Source organism: Thunnus albacares, chromosome 1 (genome assembly GCF_914725855.1).
Source record: "Thunnus albacares chromosome 1, fThuAlb1.1, whole genome shotgun sequence".
Lineage (NCBI taxonomy): Eukaryota > Metazoa > Chordata > Actinopteri > Scombriformes > Scombridae > Thunnus > Thunnus albacares.
This window is the reverse complement of record NC_058106.1, coordinates 2,505,280-2,531,218: the sequence shown is the minus strand read 5'-3', so window position 1 is coordinate 2,531,218 and position 25,939 is coordinate 2,505,280. Positions and strand designations below refer to the sequence as shown.

General features: G+C 40.3%; 1 protein-coding gene across 2 annotated transcripts in view; it reads right to left on the bottom strand.

Annotated features, from left to right (window-relative positions):
• The window catches only part of il16 (interleukin 16), a 54,972-nt gene extending 29,402 nt beyond the window's left edge, over positions 1 to 25,570 (bottom strand). For both annotated transcript variants that reach the window (XM_044348140.1, XM_044348230.1), the window contains exons 1-8: positions 25,425 to 25,570; positions 17,444 to 17,690; positions 16,632 to 16,908; positions 11,314 to 11,453; positions 7,458 to 7,575; positions 1,925 to 2,068; positions 1,630 to 1,735; positions 44 to 192 (exon numbers count right to left, since the gene is read on the bottom strand). In XM_044348140.1, coding sequence (XP_044204075.1) covers positions 44 to 192; positions 1,630 to 1,735; positions 1,925 to 2,068; positions 7,458 to 7,575; positions 11,314 to 11,453; positions 16,632 to 16,908; positions 17,444 to 17,690; positions 25,425 to 25,437 — 1,194 coding nt within the window. In that variant the 5' untranslated portion in view covers positions 25,438 to 25,570. The remainder of the gene's footprint in view (positions 1 to 43; positions 193 to 1,629; positions 1,736 to 1,924; positions 2,069 to 7,457; positions 7,576 to 11,313; positions 11,454 to 16,631; positions 16,909 to 17,443; positions 17,691 to 25,424) is intronic.
• Between the last annotated feature and the right edge of the window lie 369 nt (positions 25,571 to 25,939).

The following is a 25,939-nucleotide window of genomic DNA, read 5'->3' as shown; positions in this document are numbered from 1 at the left end:
ATCTTCAGTGTATTCTATTTGTAATGTCAGATGGATCAAATACCTGCGTAGTGGTGTGAGGAAACTCCAGCTGCTGGGACAGAGACTTCCTGTTTCCATATAAACTGCCATTCCCATGAGGATGACTGGCATACAGCTCTGGTGTCTTCATGATGATGCTGTCCAGATCCCCAATCCAGTAAGGATGAACACCTAGTTATAAATACAGTATCATCAGAAAATAAATGTCAGGATTTTAACTCAAAATGTTTTTGCTCTATATTGTTAAGAAGACCATCAGGGACAGTAAAACTCTCCAGTAAAACCTACACTGACTTCCCTATTTCAGTATTTAAATATGTACTGTATTTAGAATTATTACAACATAAGCTGTATCCCAGGTCCTTTCTACTTACTAATTTTGAGTAAATTCATACTGGAAAGTGAGGAAATTAAGTATACTCAGGAGTCAGCTGTGGCTCAGGAGGCAGAGCAGGTTGTCCACTAATCGGAAGATCAGCGGTTCAATACCTGGCTCCTCCAGTTTGTGTGTTGAAGTGTCCTTGGGCAAGATACTGAACCCCAAATTGCTCCTGAAGGCTGTGCCATCGGTGTGTGAGTGTCCTGATGAGCAGGCACCTTGCATGGCAGCCTCTGCCATCAGTGTATGAATGGGTGAATGCGGACATGTAGTGTAAAGCACTTTGAGTGGTTGGAAGTCTAGAAAGGCATTATATAAATTCAGTCCGCTTAACACATGCAATATTTACCATGGGCACCATTTTAGTTTAGTATGTTAGCATGCTAACACTTAAAATGAACTTAGCTGTAAACACAAAGTACAGATTAGATGTATTTAGTTTTTCTGGTATTTGGACATGTAAACCAAAGTATTTGACAAATGGGAATGTTGACCTGATAATGGCACTAGAGGAGAAGTCAGAGGATCACAGTTACAATTACAATTCATCCTGAGGAGGACATGAATGTGTACATTTCATGGCAATCAGTGGTGGTGTCATTTGGTGAAAATGTCAGCCTACTACTGGCTGTAGATGAAAGGTCAGAGGTTCACCAAAGTCATAAAGATTTATCCTCTGAAGACCTTTAATATCAGTATAAAATTTGTATGGCAACACACTGAGTATTTGTCAAGTTGTTTCAGGTTTCAGTGTTTTTCTCTGTGGAAATAAATGCTATTGTCAAACTAGCTGTCTTTGTATCAACTAGCCTAACCCACAGTGGCATCTACAATCTGTTCAGTTCAATCTAACAGCAGTGGAATTGTAAGTGGTAGTGTTTCACACAATTAGGACCACATTTCCCAAAGGTGGTGTGGCTTCCTGGAGGAGAAAGGATATTACTCCCTGGCCTCACACCACCCTCATACCTCACTGAAGACAATAAACATATTAGAAATCATTTTCCCATCACCTTCTCTCTCTCCTTCCATTATCTGTGTTTGCTGCAGACTCTAAAAGCTTTAACTGTCTTTGCACTGATAGAACAGAACAGCTGCATCTTCCTGTTTGTGCAGATTTCTACCTAAATTTAACCCAGTGTCACACAAAGTAAAATGCAGTCTAATTACTGGTTTAGTCTTCTTGGTGGATGATTTTTACTACTGGGATAGAACTGTATGATACACACTAGTTGAATTGGAGCGTGTCCTATTGCTGGCCATCTGTCCTGGTGAGTCCTGCTTGGTTTTCTCTGTCTCCCAGCATCTCTCCTCATTCACCTCTGGAATGGGCAACTACACACACACACACACACACACACACACACACACACACACACACTTGGATGAACACATGGATTCACATGACCTCAAACATTAATGTAAAAGGGACACATAAAGATGCCTGTGTGGGTTGTTTTCCTTTCATAGAAGTATAAATATTAAAGTGGGTCAGGCTATACTTTTGGCAAAAGATGAATTTACCTTGAGATGGTTGTTGTTGGCCGTAAGTTCTTCATCTGTGTATCCAGGCAATGACAGATGATCAGATGGGGAAATGAGAGCTGGATGCTGCGGGCTTATAGCCAGACTATGTGAATGGAGAGCTTCTTCACATGAGGAAATGTTCTACAGTACACAACACACAAGCAAGGAGAAATAGAATATCTTTAAAGTTCACTTTAGCCTAACCTCATGCGTTATACATATTTCACATGGCCATCTAAGGACTGATTCTGATGTACAGTACACAGCAATACATCGCCCTAATCATTCTAATAGATCACCCTGTTTACTGTGGTTCTAAATCCTGCTCATCAGGACAGTTATCTGCACAGGGTAGTAAGGCAGGCAAGACAAGGCAGGGCAAGTATATTAGTAAAGCATATTTCATATACAATTCAATATGCAGTTCAAAGTGCTATACAGAGTATAGCTAGTAGAAGTGAGTCAAGGCAGTACAGTATATTATGCAATAGGATAGTAAAATCTAGTATTGTGTAGAGTATAGAAGGTAGAGTAGAATCAATGCAGGATAGTATATTACACAATAGTGTAGAGTTGTGATATGGTATACTATGGTACACTACAGTATATCAGAGTAGAGTATAGAGTAAGTAATATAATATAGAGTAGTATAGTATAGTATTATACAGTAGTGTTATAAAGGCTAATATAGTATAGTAGAGAATAGTATAGTATCGTGGATATACAGCATGTATATCAGATTCAAATAAACTGTTTAGCAAGGAGATTACGTAACTTTTGAAAGAGGAAATAACATCATTTATAAGCCTTACTTGGTCTGGTATGACCAGCAGGTTACTGTGTGGTGGCTAATGTTAGCAAAGTTTATATAAATGCTGTTGAATAACTGACATTACTGAGTCAGTTCTTTGTCTTTATGACTTTTCTCTACTTCTGCTACTGTTACACTATGGGCTCTATTCTTCTGATCCCTATGGCGCCTTCAGATGGCTTTACATCTGGGTACACCAGGGTAAAGGAAAGGCCGTCAGTGTTGGGTGCTAGCTGTTGTGGATGACAGATGCTGGTAAGAATCACTTGTTAATCTTAATTCAGTCTCATGGGCGTTAATGCCATAACCAGAAAAAACTGTAAGTGGAAAGTAGAAAGTGGATGAGCAAAACATAACAGTTTGTGTGATTTCAGAGAGATTGTTTATATGGGTGTGCCTTCACCAAATAAAGTGGCAAAATATTATGTAATGTAAGAGTGCTGAGCAGTGAGCGCATGACACTCTCATTCTTGGCACCAGGATCACAGTGCACTACTGGATTAACATCGCCACACCCTCGACTGCGCCTCTTCTTCAACTGTGGTGCACTAGAGGAAATAACCTCAGTACCTCAACCTTAATAGGGCTCAATGCATCACACCACGTTATCACTTTATGCAAGATTTGATTTGCTGTATTGAAATAAGGACTCCAGCTACGTAGAAGGATAAAAGAATGACATTTCATCAAATTAATACAAAACTAGGAGGAGCCATCATGAAACCAAAGAATTTAAAAGATGAAATTCTCCCTTTTGGTTTATGATTTTTTTTCCTCAAAGGAGACCACAGCACTGTATCACTCTGTGAGTGATATACAGAGCAGGTATGTATGCTGTAGTAGACAAAGAAAGCAGTTTAATTTCCTATGGACTTTAAAGCTCCATGTATCCATGGTAACATGATCTATTTATTCTCTGTATTATTATGAACTAGTCTTTGGAACCACGTGAAAGAGGGTGTTTCATTGCTGTCAGGGAGCCATTATATATATAAAAAAATCAAACAGAGAGAGCGTTGAAAAGAGAATCAGCTGAGCCCAGCCGTCACATGTTAGACATTCTTTCCTACTGCTCTTTTTCTCCATTTCTCCTTCATTCTGCTGTTCAGGTTTCCACAGCCTCTTAAAAGTGACTCAAATAGACTTGGCAGGATGATAAGGTGTTACACTGCCCAGCAGGAAAGCTCGCGCTGCAACAAAGATACTAAAACCTGAAAAAGCCCTCATATACTGCCTCTGAGGCTGCTCAGGAGCAATGAAAACACACCATGCTGGGTTCAGTACCAACACCTCTGCTGCGCAATGGCATAGCCATAAATACTGCGTGTGCTGCTCATTCTTGTTGATGCTCTCCCTGATCTAAAGGTAATACTCTCTATACTGTATCACCTAACTAAATCTGTGTGCATAGAATAACATGATTTTACATTTTAAGATGTTAAAAAGGACCTGATATTAAAATACAAATATTTCCATGACTTTCCGTGACTAAACTGGAGACATCCCCAGACTGTTCTTTGTTCCTGGTTTATTAATGATGTCAGAATGTATCAAATTCTCTGACTGAGCCTGTCTGGATTATACTTTTTCTAGACACCATAATATTCCAGAAATTCCAGGAGCGCTGTGAAGCCTGCGTTATATAAATGTTACTGAATTGTCTTCTTTTCACATTCGTCATGTTGACCAAATTTAAATTCTTTAAATTCCTTTATGTGTCTAACTGTGTCTGACTGAGCCTGTGTGTGTGTGTGTGGGATGACTGAGAATGTGATTGCAGCGTGTGAAAAATGCCATGCCCACACAGACACAGTTAATGTAGAGAAGGGAATTACAGACACTATTCTGTCATTTTCAACCCATCAACAACTCTCTGTGTAGTCATGTAGAGTATGCATCTCAGAATTTAAGAATTGATTTAAATTAGTTTAATGCATATGTTTAGAAAATTGCGATGTTTAAATTACATTTTAACTCAAATTAGCACATCACACGGTTGTGTCTTGCCTGTCTTGTCTTGAGACTGAAAGTTATTCATGCCTTTCATGCCACACACTTAAGAATATGGCAAATAAGTTAAGAAAAAAGATGTTTTTCAATTCTCTTCACCTTATTCTAAATTCAGCAGCCAAGCTTTAACTCTAAATAACACCAGATGATCTGTTCACATCACTATGATTACAGCATTTTTTTACTGCCCACCAGAATATTTTAGATGCTACTGTAGGATTCTCTTAAACGCTGTTGGGCCTCAGTCATGGGGTTAAACAAAGGCAGGCCTACATGTGAACTCTGAAGACTGACCACAAGGCTGCCTTTGTCCTTTAACCCCTGAAACAGAAGAGCAGCACCAAAATGTTGCTGATCAGACTCCATTTCTCATCATGCTTTTCTCAGTTCACACCTTGGAATTGAATCCAGGAAGCTCCAAACTCTCTTCTCTCATTGGCAGAGACGCTCCAACGCCAGAGGAAGTCACACATGGTGACGCAGCTGTAACGTCACCACAGCTTTAAGTACCAGCTGCACCCCAACACCCATCACCTTTTCATTGTAACTGCGCCAGTTTACTGAAGGAGGTAACCCTGTGTATGTGTCCCCCTCACCGACTGAAAGATTCTCCCCTCGCTGGACAAGCTGAGACTTCGCCCCATGTTCACCTGACAACAATCACCGGATCCAAGAGACAGATCACTGTTGCAACCCAGCGTTCTCTTGTTTGCCTGCAGAAGGAAGAAAAGGATTTCTTCATGAAGATGAGGATAACTTCTATGCCCCGCTCTTCTTCAATGCCACTGAGGATCAGCTTGCCGTGAAACCCGCCGACAGAGCACAAGGATGGCCCTGTCAGCATCCGAGCCAAGGAACTGAGCCGGGCCCAAAGACGGACTGAAACACAACCTACTCTCCTCTTTAAGTGACACACATAAGAGGCTTAAGTCTGGGCAGAGACAGTGTTATATTGTGTATCGTTAGCTTTTAGCTTTTTAAGCTTTATTTCCTGTGTTATTGTTGAGAATTGCCGAGCTGCCAATTTCTTTTGCCTGCTATACTCTGAAGAGTAGTTAAAGTTTGCTGCCTGTTTAGTTGTGTTCACCACGCTAGACTGTCTTGTGTTTGTCCCACTCAGGACTGCTGTGTTTGTGCCACTGTGAGTGAAAACTAAGTTGTTTGCAATCGTAAATCAGACAATGTTCCGTACAGACTGCTGTCTGTACACGCGGACCGCTTCTCTCCCCCCCCACGGTTGCTTTCCCTCCTCTTTCTTCCCTCTCTTGCTACTAACCCACACACATGCATGCATGTACGTACACAACACACACTTCTCTTACACATCTGACGGTCAAATAACGTGGGACACAGAGACGCTGACCCCCAGGCAGTGCCATCTTGCTATTGTTCTAACCAAGACACCGCAGTCACATCCACCATTTGGTTCTCATCTTACGAAATCACGTGTGCCGTCTTAAATATTGCGTGACATCATCTTCTAAGATCACGTCCACCATCTTGCCCTCAAACACACAAACACACACATGCATGCTCCTGCTTGCATGTGTTTTCACTGTACATTGCTGCTGTTGTTATTGCTTAGGTAGAATTAGATTTTAGGATAGTGATTTATTGATCAAAGCATCGGCTAACTTTGTCGTCTTTTGTCATTATTGTGTTTATATATATTGTGAAATGTGGCTGATTGAGAGAGTAAGCTGTGAACGTTGATATCCATCAGATATTAGCATTCTAGATGAACTCTTTTATGATACTACCTCATTGTCTGGTTTCAGTCCTGGTTTCTGGGTGGTGCCCTGTTATTGTTAATTCATATTAATACATTTATTAATGTTTATAACTCATAATAATATAATTATAAATAATAATTATTGCTAATTACCAGCCGTGCATCTCCCAGATCCAACAACACCTACAAAAGATTTATTACAGTTGGATAAATCTAGACTGAAAACTAAACTTAGGAATACATATCAGGTGATGCAAAATAACATTATTTAATATTTATTAATTGCATGAGCTCAAACTTCTTTGTAGTGATGAATTCAGGAGTGTGGGGCTGCTGCGGAGTATAGAACAACAGAAGCTGCAACTTATGTACAATATCATTAATGGGCTCCTGAGTATTTGTGTTCACAGATAACACTGGGGCATGCTCAACATGGCTATAATACCAGGGCTTTTTACCTTGGATTAGTGTATTTTGTAGATTCATAAACAAATCAAAGTCCTTCTAAAGGAATACTTCATAATAAGTTAAAGTAAATGGAACACAATATTAATATATAACTAGAGTAATTAAGGGCATTGATCACCACATGCTTCAAAAAGTTTGAAAGAATGTAAGAGAATCGCATATGCAGGAGTAGTACATGTTGTGGCCAGACAAAAGAATCAAAAATATGATATGCATGATATGAGGTTGTAGAGGTTGCACTATGACATGGTGAAATAAAACTATCTCAAGAAACAGAATGCAGTATGTAACAAATGTGCAGTAAACACACATCAAAGCCATATGTCCACAAACATTATTCACTGATGAATTGTCACTGTAGAAATGATTTACCTTAAACAATGTGTCCATTACCAACATTTAGAGATGTAGTACTTTACTGTACTGCACTGAAGACAGTAGGATAGTGTTTTAAATCATTTGGAACAAATGTCACAGCAGAGCCCATTTCATGTGTCTTGTGCTATTACCTCACTGTAGGCTTTAATGTGAACGCTCCTCATTCCCTCCCCCTCCATCCAAGCACCACCGTTTAGACTCTGTCCGTTAAAGGGTGCCAGTTTGTCTGGGCTCAGGAAGCTGCAGCCTCTAAGGAGACACACATAGACACAGCTGAAAATGAAGGACACTGCACAAAAACTAGTTCAAAATACGAGCCTATATGTGATTTAGAAGCCAATTTTTAAGCCAAATATATCCAAATGTAAAATATTTTGGGTCTTCTAAAGAGGTAGAAGGTCTTTTATTGAGTTAAAAGTGTAAGTTTAGCTTTTGTGAAGAATTTTTCATTTGTTTTATTTCAGTTTTCATCATTTAGCCAATGCCTTTCAATAAACTATCAATATCAGGACTGTAGTACTTAAGTTCCATCAGTGTCAAGACTGAAGTTGAGATTTTTTTTCTAATATCTTGGTGGTGGGTGACTCGGACGTGTCTTGGTCTCTGCCACTGGTCTCACCCATCACAGTGTTTGGAGTTGACAGAATCCAGTTGTGGCTGGCTGCTCTCACAGCAGACAGGAGAGGATGTTCTGCTGCAAGTCAGCTGTCAGTTCATCACAGCACTTTACCGCACTGACTTAAAAGCACTGTTGGGACTTATTTTCCACAGTGTGTCTTTGCCATATAACAACCAAGCATCCTCATTTTAGTTTCATGCAAAGATGTGTGAAGAGATACAGCATTATATTGTCACAGTTGGCTAAATAACTGCTAACTGTGACACCATCCAGGCAAATTTACACATAAAATGCTCTCATTTGTATTGGTGAAGGAGTATGAACCTGACTAGCTGTCCCAATCACATTTCATCCTTGTCTAAATCCAAAGCACTGTACAGAGTGATTGAAGTTATATCAAAGTTGACTCTTGCTATGAACGGCAGGAATACAACAGAATGACGAATAGTATATCGGTATTGTTTTGTTTCTTTGGTCTCAGTCTTGACTTGGTTTTGCTGCTCTTGGACTTGATATTTAAAAGGAACCCAAGTGAACCTTTGAGTAAACATTACAAGTAAGACAAGCTGCAACCTATCAGCAGCTGAAACCAGCAGCCTTGCAACTATCAGGATTCATTTAGAACACTGATAAGGACGCCACATCAGAGCCAAGCAGTTATCTGGAAATAATGTGCACCCCATCACCCAGGACTGTTTCCTCAAGTCTGGGATATGTCATCACAAGAAGATTGGTCGTCCACTAATCAGAAGATCAGTGGTTCGATTCCCAGCCCCTCCTGTCCGCATGTCGATGTGTCCTTGGGCAAGATACTTAAGCCCTAATTGCTCATGATGGCTGTGCCATCAGTGTGTGAATGATTAGATTTCCTCTGATGGGCTGGTTGGGACCTTGCCCCTGAACCCATTCAGCGTATGAATGTGTGTCAATGGGTGAATGTGATTCATAGTGTAAAAGTGCTTTGAGTGGTCGGAAGACTAGAAAGGCGCTATAAAAGTACAGTCAATTTACCATTTACCTAATCAGAAATGTTGTAGAAACCATTCATCGCTGACACCACTAGACTGTCAAGACGAGATGTAGAGGTTAGAGGTGTGCCCAAATACAGATACATTATTCGGCAAAGCACAAATAGTGGGTTTTTACGAATATTTTTTTCGTACAAATTTTACAAAAATGTTTGTCAAATACCAGCGTGCAGGTCGTTTACATCGCTATTTCAGTGTCTGTCCTCTGATCCACTGTTACATCTATCAGCAGGTCTCAACAAGGGGAGTCACATCCACCTGCTACATGACACACATTTCCTAATTGGACATCACTCCCGGAGTTGGGGGTGTTCCCCAGAGATAAAGCTGAGCTACTGACACAAGCGAAGTGCTCCCAAGGGACTCTCCATAACCTGTTGTTCGCCTTCTCCTTTCCACAAAGTTAGGTTGTAAAAAATAGGCAATAAATGAAAAGTGCAAAGCAAGAATGGCCTTTGAAGTTCTTCCCTACATGTTACACGGTGTGCTGTCTCTGTGTTATGGGTGTATAAATAGGTAGAGGTCTGTCTGCAATGAGACAATGAGTAAAGCTTTAGCTCAGTAGTCAACACAGTCATCTATGATCTGGGAGAATCCAGTTTGAGACCTAGTGTGGGGACCTCCTTCGGAAGGTAGTTTATTCATGAACACTTATTGTAACACTTTAATTTTCAAAAATTAAAAGCATAATAAAAACAAAAACAGGATTTTAAAGCCTCTTTCCACTTTTATTCAAATACAAATACAAAGAATTTTGCTGCCTCAATAAATACAGATACAAATACAAATACTGGACTTTCTGCGCATCCTTAGTAGAGGTGGGTATACGCAGGTACTGTAGGCCTATACTCACCTCTGGGCAGGTCAGTTTACTGTATACCTACCTAAAAATATCCAGATATGTGAGACTGTTTTTCTCAGTCCTGTCGTCATCAAACAAATATGAACTGTTTTTTTTTGTCTGAGAGCTTATAAGACATGATAACTAATGTGTCAGTTCATGTGTACAGTACCACAAATAGGAATGACAAGCATGAATGCTGAACATATTTTGGTCTAATTTATTACCTGTTTTTATTTATTTTATTGTAGCTGGCTAAATAGTATTGTGAGGAAAACAAAGGATAACTAGAAGTGGCCAGAAGTGACTTAAAAATTTGAGCTTTACTATGCACAACACCTGCACATTACCAAGAACTGGAGTTGTTCAGACAGTACATGAACAAATTATCTTGAATATGAATATGGAGTATAGTCATCAGTGTCACTGACAGAATCCAAAGCTTTTGCACTGAAGCTTCTCTCAACAGTGACTAAAAGTGTTATTGTTAGCTCAGCTGAACTTTGGATTCTATCCCAAGACTGAACTGAAGACAGATGTCACAATGTTTGAACAGTGATGTGATCACTTAGCTTAAAAACTAACCAACATACAGTATATCAAAAAGCAAAGAGAGGAAAAAGGTCTACAACGGTTCCAGCTTTCTCTGGGTCTCTCTCCTCTCGCTCAGCAGACATAATGCATTTCATTCTCACATTTTACAGTGTGTCACCACCAGGGCATTCTCATTTTCTCTGTTCTGTTCATAGTTGTGATTGGCTCTAAATATGCTAATTAGATAAGCAGATCTGGTGAGAGTCCGGGGAGAGATGCTGGATATCTTTGACAGACCACTATGATGTGCAAAGTGAGGGTCACATGACAGAGACAGCCAAAGGCATCTGCTGATACAGAGAGCTCTGGCAAAAAGATTCAGGGTTGTCTGGCTAAAAAGTTCAACTCTGTGTTGGCTGATTAAATATGTGTAATATGACCTGTTTATTTCTACAGTTTCAAATGACTATCGCTGTGATAACTTTGGAAAGTTGTAAAATCCTGTCTCGTAGTATTATAAACTGATATGCAGTGTGTTTACTCTGAGAAGCCTTCAAACTACTCCAACCAGCCTTCATAGTTATCATCTCACTGTACCTGAAGCAACACGTCCACGCGCCCTTGTGTTTTTGAACACAAGGCTGTTTTAGGTCTACTTGGTAAGAGGGTGATTGGTCAGTGGAGAAGCCGGCTTTGCACTACCACTAGCTTGGCAATGTGACCCTCACCTTGCATAATGTAGCGGTCACTAAAGAGTCTCTGGAAGCCATTCTGCTGCATATACTCTACTTGATGAAAGAATTTCTGAATCGACAGTTTCTCTGTTGGTGATGATGGGAAGTGTTTCTCTTTTAGCCTGATAAGACAAGTTATACAGAGTATTTTTGTATGAAAATATCACCCAATTAAGCTTTTCCTATTTTTCCAGCACATTCCTGGGAATGAAAGCACTTGGCTTTTATTACCTGTGTAGGTCCCCTCCACTCCTCCCTGGCTCCACATTAGTGTCTTTGTCGTCTGTCTGGACGCTGTTATCAGCCATTTGTGGTCCGCACACCTCCTCAGTGGGCCCTGTGGCTACACACATCCTCCAAATACTACTCTCCTGTAACAACACACACACACACACACACACACACACACACACACACACACACACAAAGTGAACAGGCATAAGGGAACCTCTATACTAGGAGGTAGAAAGCATGCTTTATGAGCATATCGACCATCTGGGTTAGTGAGGTGGCAGCCAAGGAAAAAGAAAACAAAGAGTAAGATTTTATAGGTGCATGAACTGAGCCTTTAGTGTTTGGAGGTTACGCATATGAGGCATGGTTGTGTATGTTTAAATGGCTCTCAAGGGAACAGTATATGACCACGTTATTATATATATGATATAATACAGACATAATGGTTGTTTTCTGTAAAGGAATAACAAAGTATTTCCTTTATATCAATGACTTTTAATATGGAGCAATCATGTCATAAAATGTACCTAATGAGATTACAACACGTTATATTTCCACAGAGGGGATCATTTTAGCAAGTGACACAAAGAAATCCAAGAAGTGATGAATAACACACTAAAATTACCCTCTGACAAGTCATGAGAATATGACTTTATTCACACAGATTTCATTCATAAACCGCTATTCGATGATACAGGATTCAGTCTCAACATGAAAGGCACAATGATATGACCATGATGTTTCTGTCTGGTAGGTGATTAAGAGTGATTGATGTCCAACCTAGCATGAATTAGCCCCAGAGGAAAAGCACTGCTCCATTAAATTACTGTAGAGCTCAGCCTCAGTCGGGGTTGTTTAGCAACTTGGGCTTGATTCCATAAAGTGGTATACAACAGCAAGCTGTAACATCTTCATTACAATGGGCATGCAATCTATGTTATCTATGGTTGGTATGGTTAATACTGTGTATTCATATTGCTATATAGTATTGTGGAAAGATCACAACGACTTAACTAATTTGTTTAATCCATGTCATGTGTGAGGAGGCACCCAGCAGTTCATATACTTATCAATTTATCTATAATTTCTATCATCCTGTTTCTCCATATTATAATTTTGCTATCTTGGTCTATTCTGTACACATATCTGTTGCATGTCTGTCCGTGGAGGAGGGATTCCTCCTCTGTTGCTCCTCCCGACATTTCCTCCATTTTTTCCCTGTTAACTCCTATTGGGGAGTTTTTCCTTATTCAAATCAAGTTATCTTCTATATCTATCTGATTATTATCAAATCTAAGGATAGAGGATGTCATATTGCTGTACAGGCCGTAAACCCCCTTGAGGCAAATTTGTGATTTGTGATATTGGGCTATATATATAAAAATGGACTTGTCATGGGTTGTTGAATACTGTTATTTAAGGATGGCAGTATCAGTTGGTCAGTTCACCAATTTTGTCTCAACTGAAAGATTTAGTCAAATATCGGATGGATTGCCATTAAATTTGGTAGAGGAATTGATGTTCCCCTGGGATGAACTGTTATATTTTGGTTTATGTCCAAATACCTGCAAAGCTACTGATATTCCCATCAGCCTCTGCTGCACTTTGTGCTTAGTGCTAATTAGCAAATGTTAGCATTCCAGTTAGCATACGAACCAGCATGTTTGTTAACACAGAGCCTCTGCTTTTACTGTAGACTCTTAGGAGTAGTAGCTTTATTTTTTCATTCATATTATTTTGTTCTTTTTTTTTAGTTAGAGCCAATAAATCATAAGTCAAAGACAAAATGTACAGCTTGTCAAGAGGACAACATGCAGACAAACAATGAAATGCAGCAGAGGCTTGATATGAATGTCTTACTTCTACAATAAACTGAGCAATAGACTTTAAACAGCCCCTCATTAATCTGGCCTATAACTAAATAATTAAAGGCATGGCCAAATATATATACTGTATATAATTTACTTTAAATTCCATACCTTTACTTTCCACCTCACTACATAAAGGGCACACTACTTCCTGCTTTGGTACTGGAGGTTGGCACTGGATGTAAATTTGTAGTTATTTAGTCAATGTTTATTTGTATAAGGACAAGTATATAGCACGAACCGATATCAGCATTTATAGCCTCCGCTAATTTGCAGTGCCCATCTGTATGGGTCTTTAAAATACAAAAACTCCAAATTGAAATACATACAAAACAGCACAGGACACAAAAAATTTAGACAATGATACAATAAAAGTACCATTAATCATGAGGTACAGAATGTTCCTATATGGATGTAATTCCTAGGACAGACTGGAAACACATGGATCAGAAGAGACAAATTAATTCATTAAAAACACAAATGCCATCTTGACAAAAAACTATGAAATGCTCTATGATCTGTTGGTATTTGTTATCTCAGCTCTGACCTCATCACTCCCAAAGTTCAGTACAGCAGGGAGTGGGGAGTGACAATAATAGCTTCTCCCCAAAGGTAAGGTAGACTCAGGGCCTACAGGTGGAGGTGGAGTTTATAAAATGCTATATAAACAGCAGCAGCAGCAGCAAGGGACAGCATCAGAGCGGTGTAGCAGCAGGCATCCAGCGAAAGAATAAGCAGAGAACTGATGAGTAGTCCTCTGCCATCACGAGAGGGGTATGTTGGATACATGTTGCTGTGAGAGGACTATGCCATGTGAGTGTAGCAGTGGAATGGAGTTGATCTCAAGAGTCTGAACTAATTAATTTGCTTAAAACTGTGCAACAATTTCATGAAAACAACAAATGGTCCTCATTCTTCCAGGTGTAAATGTTAGTAAAAGCTAAGCAGATAGAGTATTAGAAAATCATTTTACAGTATCAGTCTAACCTGTGAACAAGTATCATCACTCATCTATTTAACCTGCGTGTGTTTTTGTGAGGTGAGTGATGAGTGACCAACAATCTAACCCTGTTTGACATCAGTGGAATGTGGTGTGAGGCCAAGCTGTAGAAACACCACAGCACAACAAACCCTGTGTTTGTCTGAATGTTTGACATTCAGGCCATCCACAGCTCTCAACCAACACAGGGCATGTGATTATCATTACATTGAGACAAGAAACACTCGACACAGGGTACATAGCTTAGTGTTAGCACGCTCGTACCATACCAGGCATGGGATATACAAACGACAGACACTCAACTCTACATATTATTCTGACCAGAATGAAAACTGTTGAATGTATCATAATGAGTTTACTGCTGGGTAAGTCATGAATCTGACAGTCTAGAGCTGTATGGTCAGTTTCAGTCAGTCAGTTGAAAGGAATAACTCTGGGAGGCTGCAGGAGCCACATGTGTTGAACATGTTGTTACTGTGAAATGAATATGACAGTGAAGGCCTTGTGACTATGATGTGCTAAACTTGTTTCTGATTGGTTAGTTCAGCCATATAAATTTCATCAAATGTGTCTCTACATCTAAAATAGGAACACATCCATGCCACAGTTGTTCCACAACTATCTACTGTGTAATTCGTGGAAACACACATTTAACAGTGCAGCAACTAAGAACTGTGAATTATTATGAGACCATCCACAACAGAAAAAAAACAGCAGTGGCTGCACATTCAAAGACAGACTATGTATGTAACAGCTTAACACAGTGGAACAGCGGCCACTGTGGCCACAAGTGGTAATCACAGAATAATGGCACTTTCAATTTCACCGCATTTCCCAAGACGTCTTAAGTCAGTTGTTTTAGTGACATCATCATATAGTGAAGTGAGTGTGGGTAAAGTCACTCGTGGTGGAACTTTGGTCATATGCACTGTGATGTGCTCACCTCTGGACACTTTTGGGATAAAATGTGCTATGAGAGGGGACTAAGGACCTGAATTGTTTCCACTGAGATGAACTAACATTTCTGACCCTGTCACCCCTCTCAAAGACTTAATGTCAATGGTTCTTAGTAGTGTTGAGTTCAGATGGCCACCTCAAGGTGCCACTTGACTCACATGGCATACTACTCTCATTGCAACATGAATCCAACACAACCTTTCAGTCATGTACTTAAGCAGTGTCACTAACTGCTGCTTTTCATAGTGTTTCTAAAACCCCACTTCCACTTCCTCTTTTTTTCCCCATTAAAGTTTTTTCTCTGAGGAGTTTTTTCTTATCTGAATCGAGGGTCTGAGCATTGAAGATGTCGTGAGCTGTACAGATTGTAAAGCCCCTTCAGGCAAGAAAACTTCCTGGGAACACAGCTGTTAAAGTCCATATGAAATGGCATTTTGAGTGTATCTAACTTCCGTATCATGACGTACTTCCGAGTGAAACGGGATAGACGGGCGGGACATAACGTTGGGAGGAATTTGATTTGAATGTTGAAAAGTGGGCATGTCATAATGAAGCTCTGAGCTGCTAAAAGTTGAAGATTGATTGATAGGTGGATGTCATGATATTACTGGTTGAAATGGGTTGGTCCAATCCTACATAAGCACACATCATATTATGTATTACAGGAGGAAAACATTGGATTTTGATATAAGAATACAAAGAAATAGATTTTTTTTGTAATTTTTTGGCATATGTTGTTAAATAGCTGCACAATATGACCGGGGATGTGATCTAAAAAGGTTAAAAAGGCATTCGACTTTAAGTCTGTGAGTGTGAAGTCCAGATATTCTGATTCAGCCTAAGGCCTTGGCACTGATAGGTATCAGCATTGCATTGAGAAGCGCAGCCCCCTCATTCCTTTCAATGAGGCAGTCCATCAGCCAATGGGGTGGACCTGCCTCAGTTTTTGTAGCAACACAACACAACATAATCCAACAACACCCTACATTGGTCTACTAGGAATGTTCACTTGCATGTATTTGATTATATGCAAGTGATCATTCCTAGTAGATTACTTTGAGGCGTGATTGGTGTAATTTCACTGTTTACCTTAACACTGTTGAGAGAGACAATAAAATGACCGCCACAGTGATAACTTTCCAGACTTGTAAACTCCTTCCTCAGAGTATTATAAACTGCTATGCAGTGTTTTGGTGTCTGATGAACTTTACAACTCATGGACCTCCTGAAATGTATATCACCTTCTTGTAAGTATGTCTCCTGCTGAGCAACACTGTGTTTACTTCTTGTTAAAACATAGTGTATCAGAAACTCAAGAAGAGTCAAAGTCAGCAAATGGACTCAGTAATATCAGCTACACAGCAAACTCTATCTGAAGTTTGTTAACAACTGTTTTTTATGAATGGCTTCTTTTGAGGAAAGAGGAGGAATTTGAGGAACTAAAAAGGTATGCATAGATTCTACCCCAGAGCAAAGTCCTGCAGTCATACCTTGATGCTGAAGGACCTCCTTATGCTCTTTTTATTCTCCCTATGTGTGGTGGTGTGATGCAGCTGGTTGGCTGACTCTGTGCCTCCTCTTTTCTCCATGGCTGATTGTTTCCATTGTCCGTTCTCTGTGTCTCTGTAGCCTGTTGTATTCCCAGCAGTCAGATCTGTCCTCCAGCCTGGACCCCATGTCCTGCGCCCCTCTGACACTTCCCCAGCATGCCTCTCTTCTGGACCGGGGCAGTCATCGGTGGTCTTAGAGTGACACAGGATCAGGGACCTAGACGGGGTCAGTGAAAGTCAGGTATTAAAGGAGAGGGACAAAAATAGCAGTCCTGCAGGACAGAAAGAGTAAAAGCAACACTGATGTGCGCAAACATGCTGTATATCAGAACTTAAAGCTAAAATAACTAGTACCTCTGGTCTGTGATTGGCTATGAATCTAAATACTGATCATTAAAAATTACATCAGCCTCTAAATAAGATAAGATAAGATAAGATATACATTGTCCGCGAGGACAAATATGTTGCATAAAGCTGCATACAGAAACATACAAGGTACACACAATATACTGTAGGTACAAAACCTCCATATGTACAGACACATACAGAATACACTATTGTGCCCCTGGTACATAGAGTTTACCCTATTCCTAAAATAATACACCACAGTAAAGTTGTACTAAGGAATAAAAACAATGAAAACTGATGGCAAAAATGAGGCAAAGTCCATAAATGAACAAACCTGACTTAACTTTATTTTCTATTGCTTCCTGTACAGCCCTAGCTCTAAGCCTGTACCGAGGTGAGGGTACCTGGAGAGCATGGCCAGCTTCTTGGAGCGGTGGTTATGGCTGCTGTTTGGGTTGCTGTTGTTGTTGCTTTTCCCCTGGTCCCTGCGTCTCCTTTCCATCCTCCTAGCAGCCGCTGTGCTGGCTTTCCTCTTCTGGTGGGAGTATCTCTGAGGCATGGCTGTCAGTGTGTGTGTATGTGTGTGCGCCGGGAGCTCAGGAACCAACGCACCCCTCCCAGCTGGTCCAAAGCCTAATGGAGAGGGACGCTCTGGAGAGCAATTAGAAAATTCAGTTAGGACAGTCTGACTGCATCCGTGTGTGTGTGTTCTGAGAATTTGCTGAGGCAATTGTGGAGACTAGGGAGGATAAAAGCGCTTTTCTTTCCCTGCTTTGAAAAAAAAAGAGGCAAAGTTTTTCCTCAGTCCTCATGACTGCGACTTAATCAGACTGCTGTTGAGAGAAACACATGGATACACGGACACTCCACACACACACTGATGTGCAATGAAATGACCTGAAATGACCAAATGACATGGAACATGGACACAAAACCAGAAACTGATGAGGCATTAGAGGCTCACTCTTTTTAATGTGCACACAAGCCATACTATGTTAGAACAGATAATGGTGTTAGCTATGGCTTACTGGTGCCGTTAATGGGCTAGAGTGAATGATGATCTGCACACTTGAACGCTTCACACTCCAGAGAGCACTACATGATGACCCTCAAATGCATTATACATGCTAGTGTAGATGTCCTCTCACATTTGCCATGAACACTTAGTAAACAATGTGCAGAGGCTCTTTAACTGAAACCCATAAGGCTGACATCATTATCTTGCTACCTTCTCTCCCAGCCCCCTCACTGTCAGAGCGATGTGACTTTCGCAATTTCCTGGTTGGGATCCTTTCCCATTGATAGAGTACTAATAAGCTCCACCTTTGTGACTGCTGCAGCTTAAGGTTTTAGTGATTAGGTACAAGAGCTCTTTCAAGAAAGGGTGAACCATCAAAGATTTACCAACAGTTTTCCTCTGCTTCCAGTTTTGTATTAATCTAAGATTACACATCTAATGACAGGATCAATGACAAGATATTTAAGTCTTTTCAGACGGTCACTGTGTCAGATTAGACGATCAAAGAGTCATAACTTCTTGCTGTGACTTGACTAAGAGACATGCCAGACTACATGTTGGACCCTAAACAATCACAGCTCGCCATCTTTCACGACTTGCATATGTGCATACGTAGGTGATGGGGAAGGAGGTGGCAGGTACCTGACAATAACAACATCATTTCTCTTTTGCTTCACCATAATCACAGTGGTGCATGGAAGACTGCTCTGTGCTCCTATTGGTCAATATCAAGGAACATGTAGAAAATTCTGACATGCAGACGTTAGTCACAAAAATGAAGAAGTGAGACTTGACTTAATTGAAAACATTCTATTGAAAATATTCAATTAAGTCACCGTAGTACAGGTTATGTGCCAAACTATTTCCTGGCCGGGACCACTAATTTCTTGAAGTATCCACTGTTAGTAGAAGTAGTAGAGAAATAATCCAAAACAAAACTGCACAAAAAATTGGCGAGTTGTCAGTTTTACACTTCAGTTTTTATACAAATTAAACAATGGAGATATAATATGTTAGTGAGCTTTAGAGTGTTGATGGGCAGATATTGTTACCTTTGGATAGAGCAGGCTACCTGTTTCTCTCTGTTTCCACTCTTTATGCTAAGCTAAGCTACCGTCATCTAACTCCAGCTTCATCTTTAATGCAAAGACATGAGAGTGGTACCAACTAAGGATGTGCAGAGAGCCCAGTATTTGTATTTGTATCTGTATTTGTTGAGGCAGCAAAATTATTTGTATTTGTATTCGAATAAAAATGGAAAGAGGCTTAAAAATCCTGTTTTTGTTTTTATTATGCTTTTAATTTTAGAAAATTAAAGTGTTACAATAAGTGTTCATGAATAAACTACCTTATGAAGGAGGTCCCCACACCAGGTCTGAAACTGGAGTCTCCCAGATCATAACAGCTGTGCTGACTACTGAGCTAAAGCTTTACTCATCGCCTCATTGCAGACAGACAGGGAAGAACTTCAAAGGCGATTCTTGCTTTGCACTTTTTATTTATTGCCTATTTTTTACAACCTAACTTTGTGGAAAGGAGCAGGGGAACAACAGGTCACTTGTCAATAGCTCAGATTTATCTCTGGCGAACATCCCCAACTCCAGGAGTGATGTCCATATAAGGAAATGTGCGTCATGTAGCAGGTGGATGTGACTCCCCTCGTTGAGACCTGCTGATACATGTAACAGTGGAGCAGAGGACAGAGACTGAGATGGCGATGTAATTGACCTGCGTGCTGGTATTTGACATGTTTTTTTTTTCTTCCTGAAAACAAAAAAAATTAAAAATATTTGTATGAAACAAATATTCGTAAAAAAAACCCACTATTGTGATTTGCCAAATAACATATTTGTATTTGGGCACATTCCTAGTACTTATGTATCTTCTCATCTAAATGCTGGCAAGAAAGTAAATAAGCAAATTTCCCAAAATGTCAAACTATTTCAAACTATTCCAGCTCTGCCAAGATGTGCTCTCTGTGCTGAACACGCAGAATCTCAACAGAGTCTGAATAAGATGGAAAACAAAATATATTTTGTAAAATCTCAGTGCTTTAATATTGGTATTTCACAGACTGCACTTAACTGGTTCTTGTGCTATGTGACTGATAGAAGATTTCTCATGTCTGTGGACACATTTTGATCACATGTGGTGTGCCTCAAGGTTCCGTTGTTGAAAAAACAGTTCCTTTTTCCTTCTATGCTACCTCCGGGCACATGTGACCTCTGGGTCATAATTACCATTTTGTACAGGAAATGATACAAGAAACATGTCAACAGACAGCTAACAAAATGTAACTTTCCAGCATGCCATACAGTTTTTCAAATGCCAGAAAAAATGTCTTTCCATGGATTTCTACTTTTTTGTGTTTCGTCGGGTGTCTCTGAAGCTGTCGCACCACAATCTACTTTCATCAGTCATATGTACCTCCTCAAATTTGTGCATTGCATTGTGTTACAATAGAACAGAATAAACACACTATCTTTCTCGTCCAAAAGCTGCCACCTTAAAGGACGAGTTCACAATTTTTCAAGTCTGTCAGCCATATGTCCAAATGAACATTGAAACCGGTTTTGCTTGCTGTAATCATTCCTCCTGTTCATACTAACTATTAAAGGATCCCAGCTATTTATTGTTTTGATGAGCGTTTTTTGAGAAATATATAAAAATGCCTCATAAATAACATTGATTTGCTTCTTCTTCTGCCCTCGGAGTAAACAAACGGAATTATGGACAGTGCCACTCTGCAACCCACATTGTGGTTGGAGGTGGGATTACATCCATAGTGTTAATGACTTAGCGTGTAAGAGATCGAAACTCCACTATTGAACTGTAAAGTGTGAATGAAACTTGGCATGTACATTTAAGAGTTAGTGCTGGATATCTCAGGCATGTTCAGAAATATATAAAAATACCTCATAAATAATGTTACTTCTGCTTCTTCTTCTGCATGTTGATTCAACGAACGGAAATACAGACAACATCACTCTGCCATTGTAATCCACATTGTGGTCAGAGGTGGGATTACATTCATAGTGATAAGAACTACTATAGAGAATGAATTGAAAAAGTTTAGAGAGTTAAGCTACATTCCTGTTCCTCACATGCGGGAACTTTGTATGTATGTTCAAGACACAGTGCAGGATGTCTCAGGAATGTTTTGAACAGGGGTAAATTTTGCATCTACTGATACCCTTAGTGTGAGGCATTTAGGGAACATCAGTAAATTGTAGCATACATATAGTCAGCCTGAGAGGCGTTTCAGGGATGGGCACAACTCTCTAGGTATTGAGAAATCAGCCTGTTCCGAACAGGCACGTTTTGAACGGGCACTGCACTAGTTAAAGGTAAAATAAAAAGAACATTAACAGTTTAATAAAATAGTGCCCTCTATGTACATTAAAAGAATGATAAAATGTATCACACAAAAGTAATTAATCAAAATTAAGTTTATAAATGCACCTTTGATTGGCATTTTCCAGATTGTTGTGTTCAACACATAAAATTCACACAGTCAGTGCAGTTGGTTATCAACCTAAACATACAATGATTTATTATATTTAGATTCTGTCTGTCATCACAGGTGTCTATCTCCATCTCATCTTATACACTGTAAGTGGCTCTGGAAAAACGTGTACGCTGGTCAGAAGAAGTCTGCGTGACGCACACATATTCTCACCACACATTCTGTTTTTCTAAACACCAGTTTATGTGTGGGAAATGGTGTGTGCATGGTATTTGTGCATACGCAATACATCTGGCCTCTGGTCTAGAGAGTTACAGTGCAGATGTTGCTTTAAGTGAGGCACTCTGTCATAATGTCATTTCGAATGTACTGTATTTAGTTGGATAAATCCACCTAGCCTAATGGTAGAAAAGACTCTTGATCTTTGGTCTGAGCTTGTGGTGTGTGTGTATTTGTCAGTACAGCTGGCTGTTGCTGTTCTGCTACAGTGATGTGACAGCCCATATGCTGACAAATGCCTCTGTGTGCTGTGAATATTACATGCGAGTGAAATATAACAGAACAAACTGTAAATATGGAATATAACGTGCTGACCACATGGCACTCAACTCCCAGTTTCATTTACATCTGAACCACTGAGATAGGCTACACAGTGAAATATGAAATAAAATGACAACGATAAAATGATGTCAATCATGGTACATATCAGATATTTAAATGAAGGATAAATTGAAGTCATTTAAAATACATAAATGCATTGTTAAATAAACTAAATGAAAACATCGAAACCGTATAAATAATTGAATAGCCATGTAAATAAATAAATAAATCAGTAATGATCCTCCTGGTTCCAGTGGATGAGTATGGAAGAAAAGCTTTCTTTTCTGGTGAATCTGTAGCTCTGATCCTGGAAGTGTGTTAGCAATTATGGAACATTAGCCTGGTTGTTGTGCTGGCCAGATAGACAGGAAACAGAGACATGGATCTCTATGCTGGAGGCTTACAAGCCCCATAGACTACACTTCATCTCTCCCTCTCTCTTCTCTTTTCATAGGCCGACACACTTTCCAGCTGGATGTATGCCAGCACAATGGGAACACTTAGTGGAATGGAAATCGATCTCAGCTACCAACTGCTCAAACATCATATCCATTGGACTGCTAGGTAAATATGAGTTTACATCTGCATTGAGGTAAAGACAGCAACCGTCTCTGATCTCAGATCTGGTTCTTGTATTTGAAGGAAGTCAGGATCTAGTCTCACACAGATCTAGCACAAATTTTATGTCTAAATTCAAGCAGAAAACTAAAAGAACTTGCACACAGGTAAAAATGCACTGTAGTTTGTTTAAGAACAACTTAACAGCAGCTGAACATCTTGTTTTTGCTGACCTCCAGTGGTTTAACTTGCCACATTGCTGCAGTGATGCAGACATGTACTCCAGGGTGTGTTAGTAGACAGTGACATCACTGTTAGGTGTGGTTATAGGTGCAACAGAGCACACTGCTGACGACGTCCATCCACACCCTGCACAGTCATGATATGATTAGCCTAGCTTATAGCATGCACATTCATGGCTCAGGCACATTTCTCCCTGGCTAATGATTAGGGTTGGTTTATACTGGACCAGAACTAGTTGGTACACTAGTCATACATTGTCCACAATGGAAATCTTAAGTGTTTATAGTTGTTCCATACAGCCACACTCTAAGGCGGAGTGAAAAGCTATAGTTTAAGAAGATATATTTTAAATATGGGGAACGCAATGACGCAACATTTTCAGACAATCTTTCCTGGAAGGCAGTCATAGGCCCCAGTCAGTCAGATCGCTTTTTGCAGATTGTAAAACACAAGGTGCACTGCACTGCCTTTTTTGTCGAAGCATTAGTGTTGTCTTAGTATTAGTGTTGCACAAAAGAGAGCTAGGGAGAGAAGTTCAAACACTGGCTCTTTTCTCACCTCCACACAGCTGAACTATCACTGTATGAAGTGGGTGTGAACGTCAGATTGTCCATTTCTGAAAGTCACAGAAATGGTTGGACTCAGCCACCACTAATCAGACTTTGAAAAGGTGTGGGGAGGAGGGGGATTCTGAAGCTATTTAAACTTCCAACAAGCAGTTCTGATGGAGTATACTGGCCCCTTTAGTTGACTGAACGTGCGCTGCTGCTGCTCTGTCCTGCTCACTGCAGTCCAGAAGGCTGTGGCCACAGTGAGCAGGATGAGCGCATGTTCACGTGCTGATATGAACAGTTGTCAGATTTACAAAGAAAGTTGCAAAGTTGGCAACACTGCCTCACAGTAATGACATGATTAGGCTACTGAGATATAACATGTTAATTTGTCAGCTTTGGAGATATTGGTAGGAGGTTTTGTTGTTTTTTTTAACACTGGAAGCAAAGTTTCCAGTCTTTATGCTAAGCTAGGCTAACCACATTCTGACTCCTGCTCTGTGTAACACACAGACATGAGATTGATATCTATCTTCTCATCTGACTTTTGTAAAGAAAAATAATAAGTGTATTCACAAAATGTTGAAGTTTTCCTTTGAGTTGCTCTGAAGGCAGTAAATATGCAGTTTAAACCAATGAGATTCAGGGACGGCTTTAGTATTTGTGGAGGAGATTCTAGTTAAGCCTCGTCTCCAAGTTCCTAACAGACATATCTTCATGGGTTGTATCCAACCTCTGAATTGGGACAGTCACAGTTTTCCATGAAGTCCCCAGGTCAGGGGGCTTTAAAGCCCTTCAGTGCAGGCTGTGTGTTAGTAAATATGTATATTTACAGCCTTCCTTCATAAAAAGCTCTTCTTTCAAAACTCTGAAGATGTTTACCACCTCCTGTGATGTCAGACCACCTCCTGTGATGTCAGCAGAGGTACAGTCCAACTTTCCTCTGACACACACTCTACTCTATTGATGTAATGGCTCACAGTAGCAACACTGTTTAGTATAAAAAAACTTGGATGAAGAGGAAAAATGGGGGAAGGAGGAGGAGAGTGAGGAGCGTGAGTCACGTTGAAAGGTGTGTTTATGATAGAGGCTGAATAAACAGTGTGTTTACACATGCGTATTCATATATGTGTGTGTGTGTCCTCACAGAAACCATACTTTCTGTTTGTAGCATTAGCAAGGCAGGCACTGCAGCCTAACAGAACCTAATTGAGAGAAAGCAGAGGGTGGGGTGGCTGTGTAGCAGAACAACGTGTGTGTTGTTTGGAGTTTTTTCCAGAGCGGGACCCACAATGGACAGTGGAGAGCCACCTGAATGGGAAACCTCTCAGTCATGCTGCAAATTTAAACTGTACCACTTTTAGAATGTGTACAGTCTTGGGGATTATTTATGAGTTTTGGTACTGAAGGGGACACGACTGATCTTGAATTTTTGTTTATGCAAATGTACTCACACTTTCTAGGGAGGTGCAGCTAGTCTGGCCCCTGTTGTGTCAGCGTGGAATGACAACTACGTGCTGTGTATGGCCATGTGGTTGTATCTAAGCCTGGCCCTGTGGGTTTATGGCATATGCGTGGCTGTGGGGAGAGCAGAGAGGAAGCCACTGCTGGCCTCACTGGGCTATTTGTGCTCTAAAGGTCGCTTTGGAATGGACATTCACAGTGTTATGTAATTTGTGTTTTCCTAAAAGACCTCTGTGTGCAAGTGGGTCCATGAATCCACACACATCCAGCCCTCAGGCCAACAAGTGCATCATTTAACTTCCCCGCTCTGTAACTAATTTTGATAGTTACACAATATTCAAAGCCTCAGAAACAACATTGTCTCACTTTCACTTCTGCCATATAATCTTAAGTCATTTCATGCATTACATTCCAGTCTGAGAGACACAGCGTTCAGATAAACATGAACTTGCACAACTTTATTAACACTGTTAAGTCCTACTCACCGTAGTCGATCATGTTGTCTCTTAGCCAGCCTCCACTGCTTCTACTCAGGGTGCAAAAAGATGGAATTACTCCAGACAGACAGGCAGGAGTCCAGACAGACCATCGGGTCAGAAACTGACGTATCACTCAGAGCATATGGCTTCCTCACTGTGATTCATCTCGGGGTAATGTGCCTGTACCTCTCCTCCTCCTCCTCCGTCCTCCTCCCTCCTTTTCCTCCCCCTCTGTCTGGAGAACACAACAGTGTGTCTCAGTAAGGCACGGCTCCCCAAAATCACTGCCCCTTTCCTGTGAGCCAGCTCCAGAGAGGAAAACACACCGCACTTAGCTGGGCCTGACCTCACACCTACTTTGCATCACACACTGGTTGTAGTCTTTTACAAGGCTTCATGTGTGTGTGTGTGTGTGTGTGTGCCCTCAGTATGTGTGGGTACATGTACTTCACAGTATGAATAAATTCTCTGTGGCCCACTCCAGTGTACACATAAACACACACTCCACATTTAGTGTATGT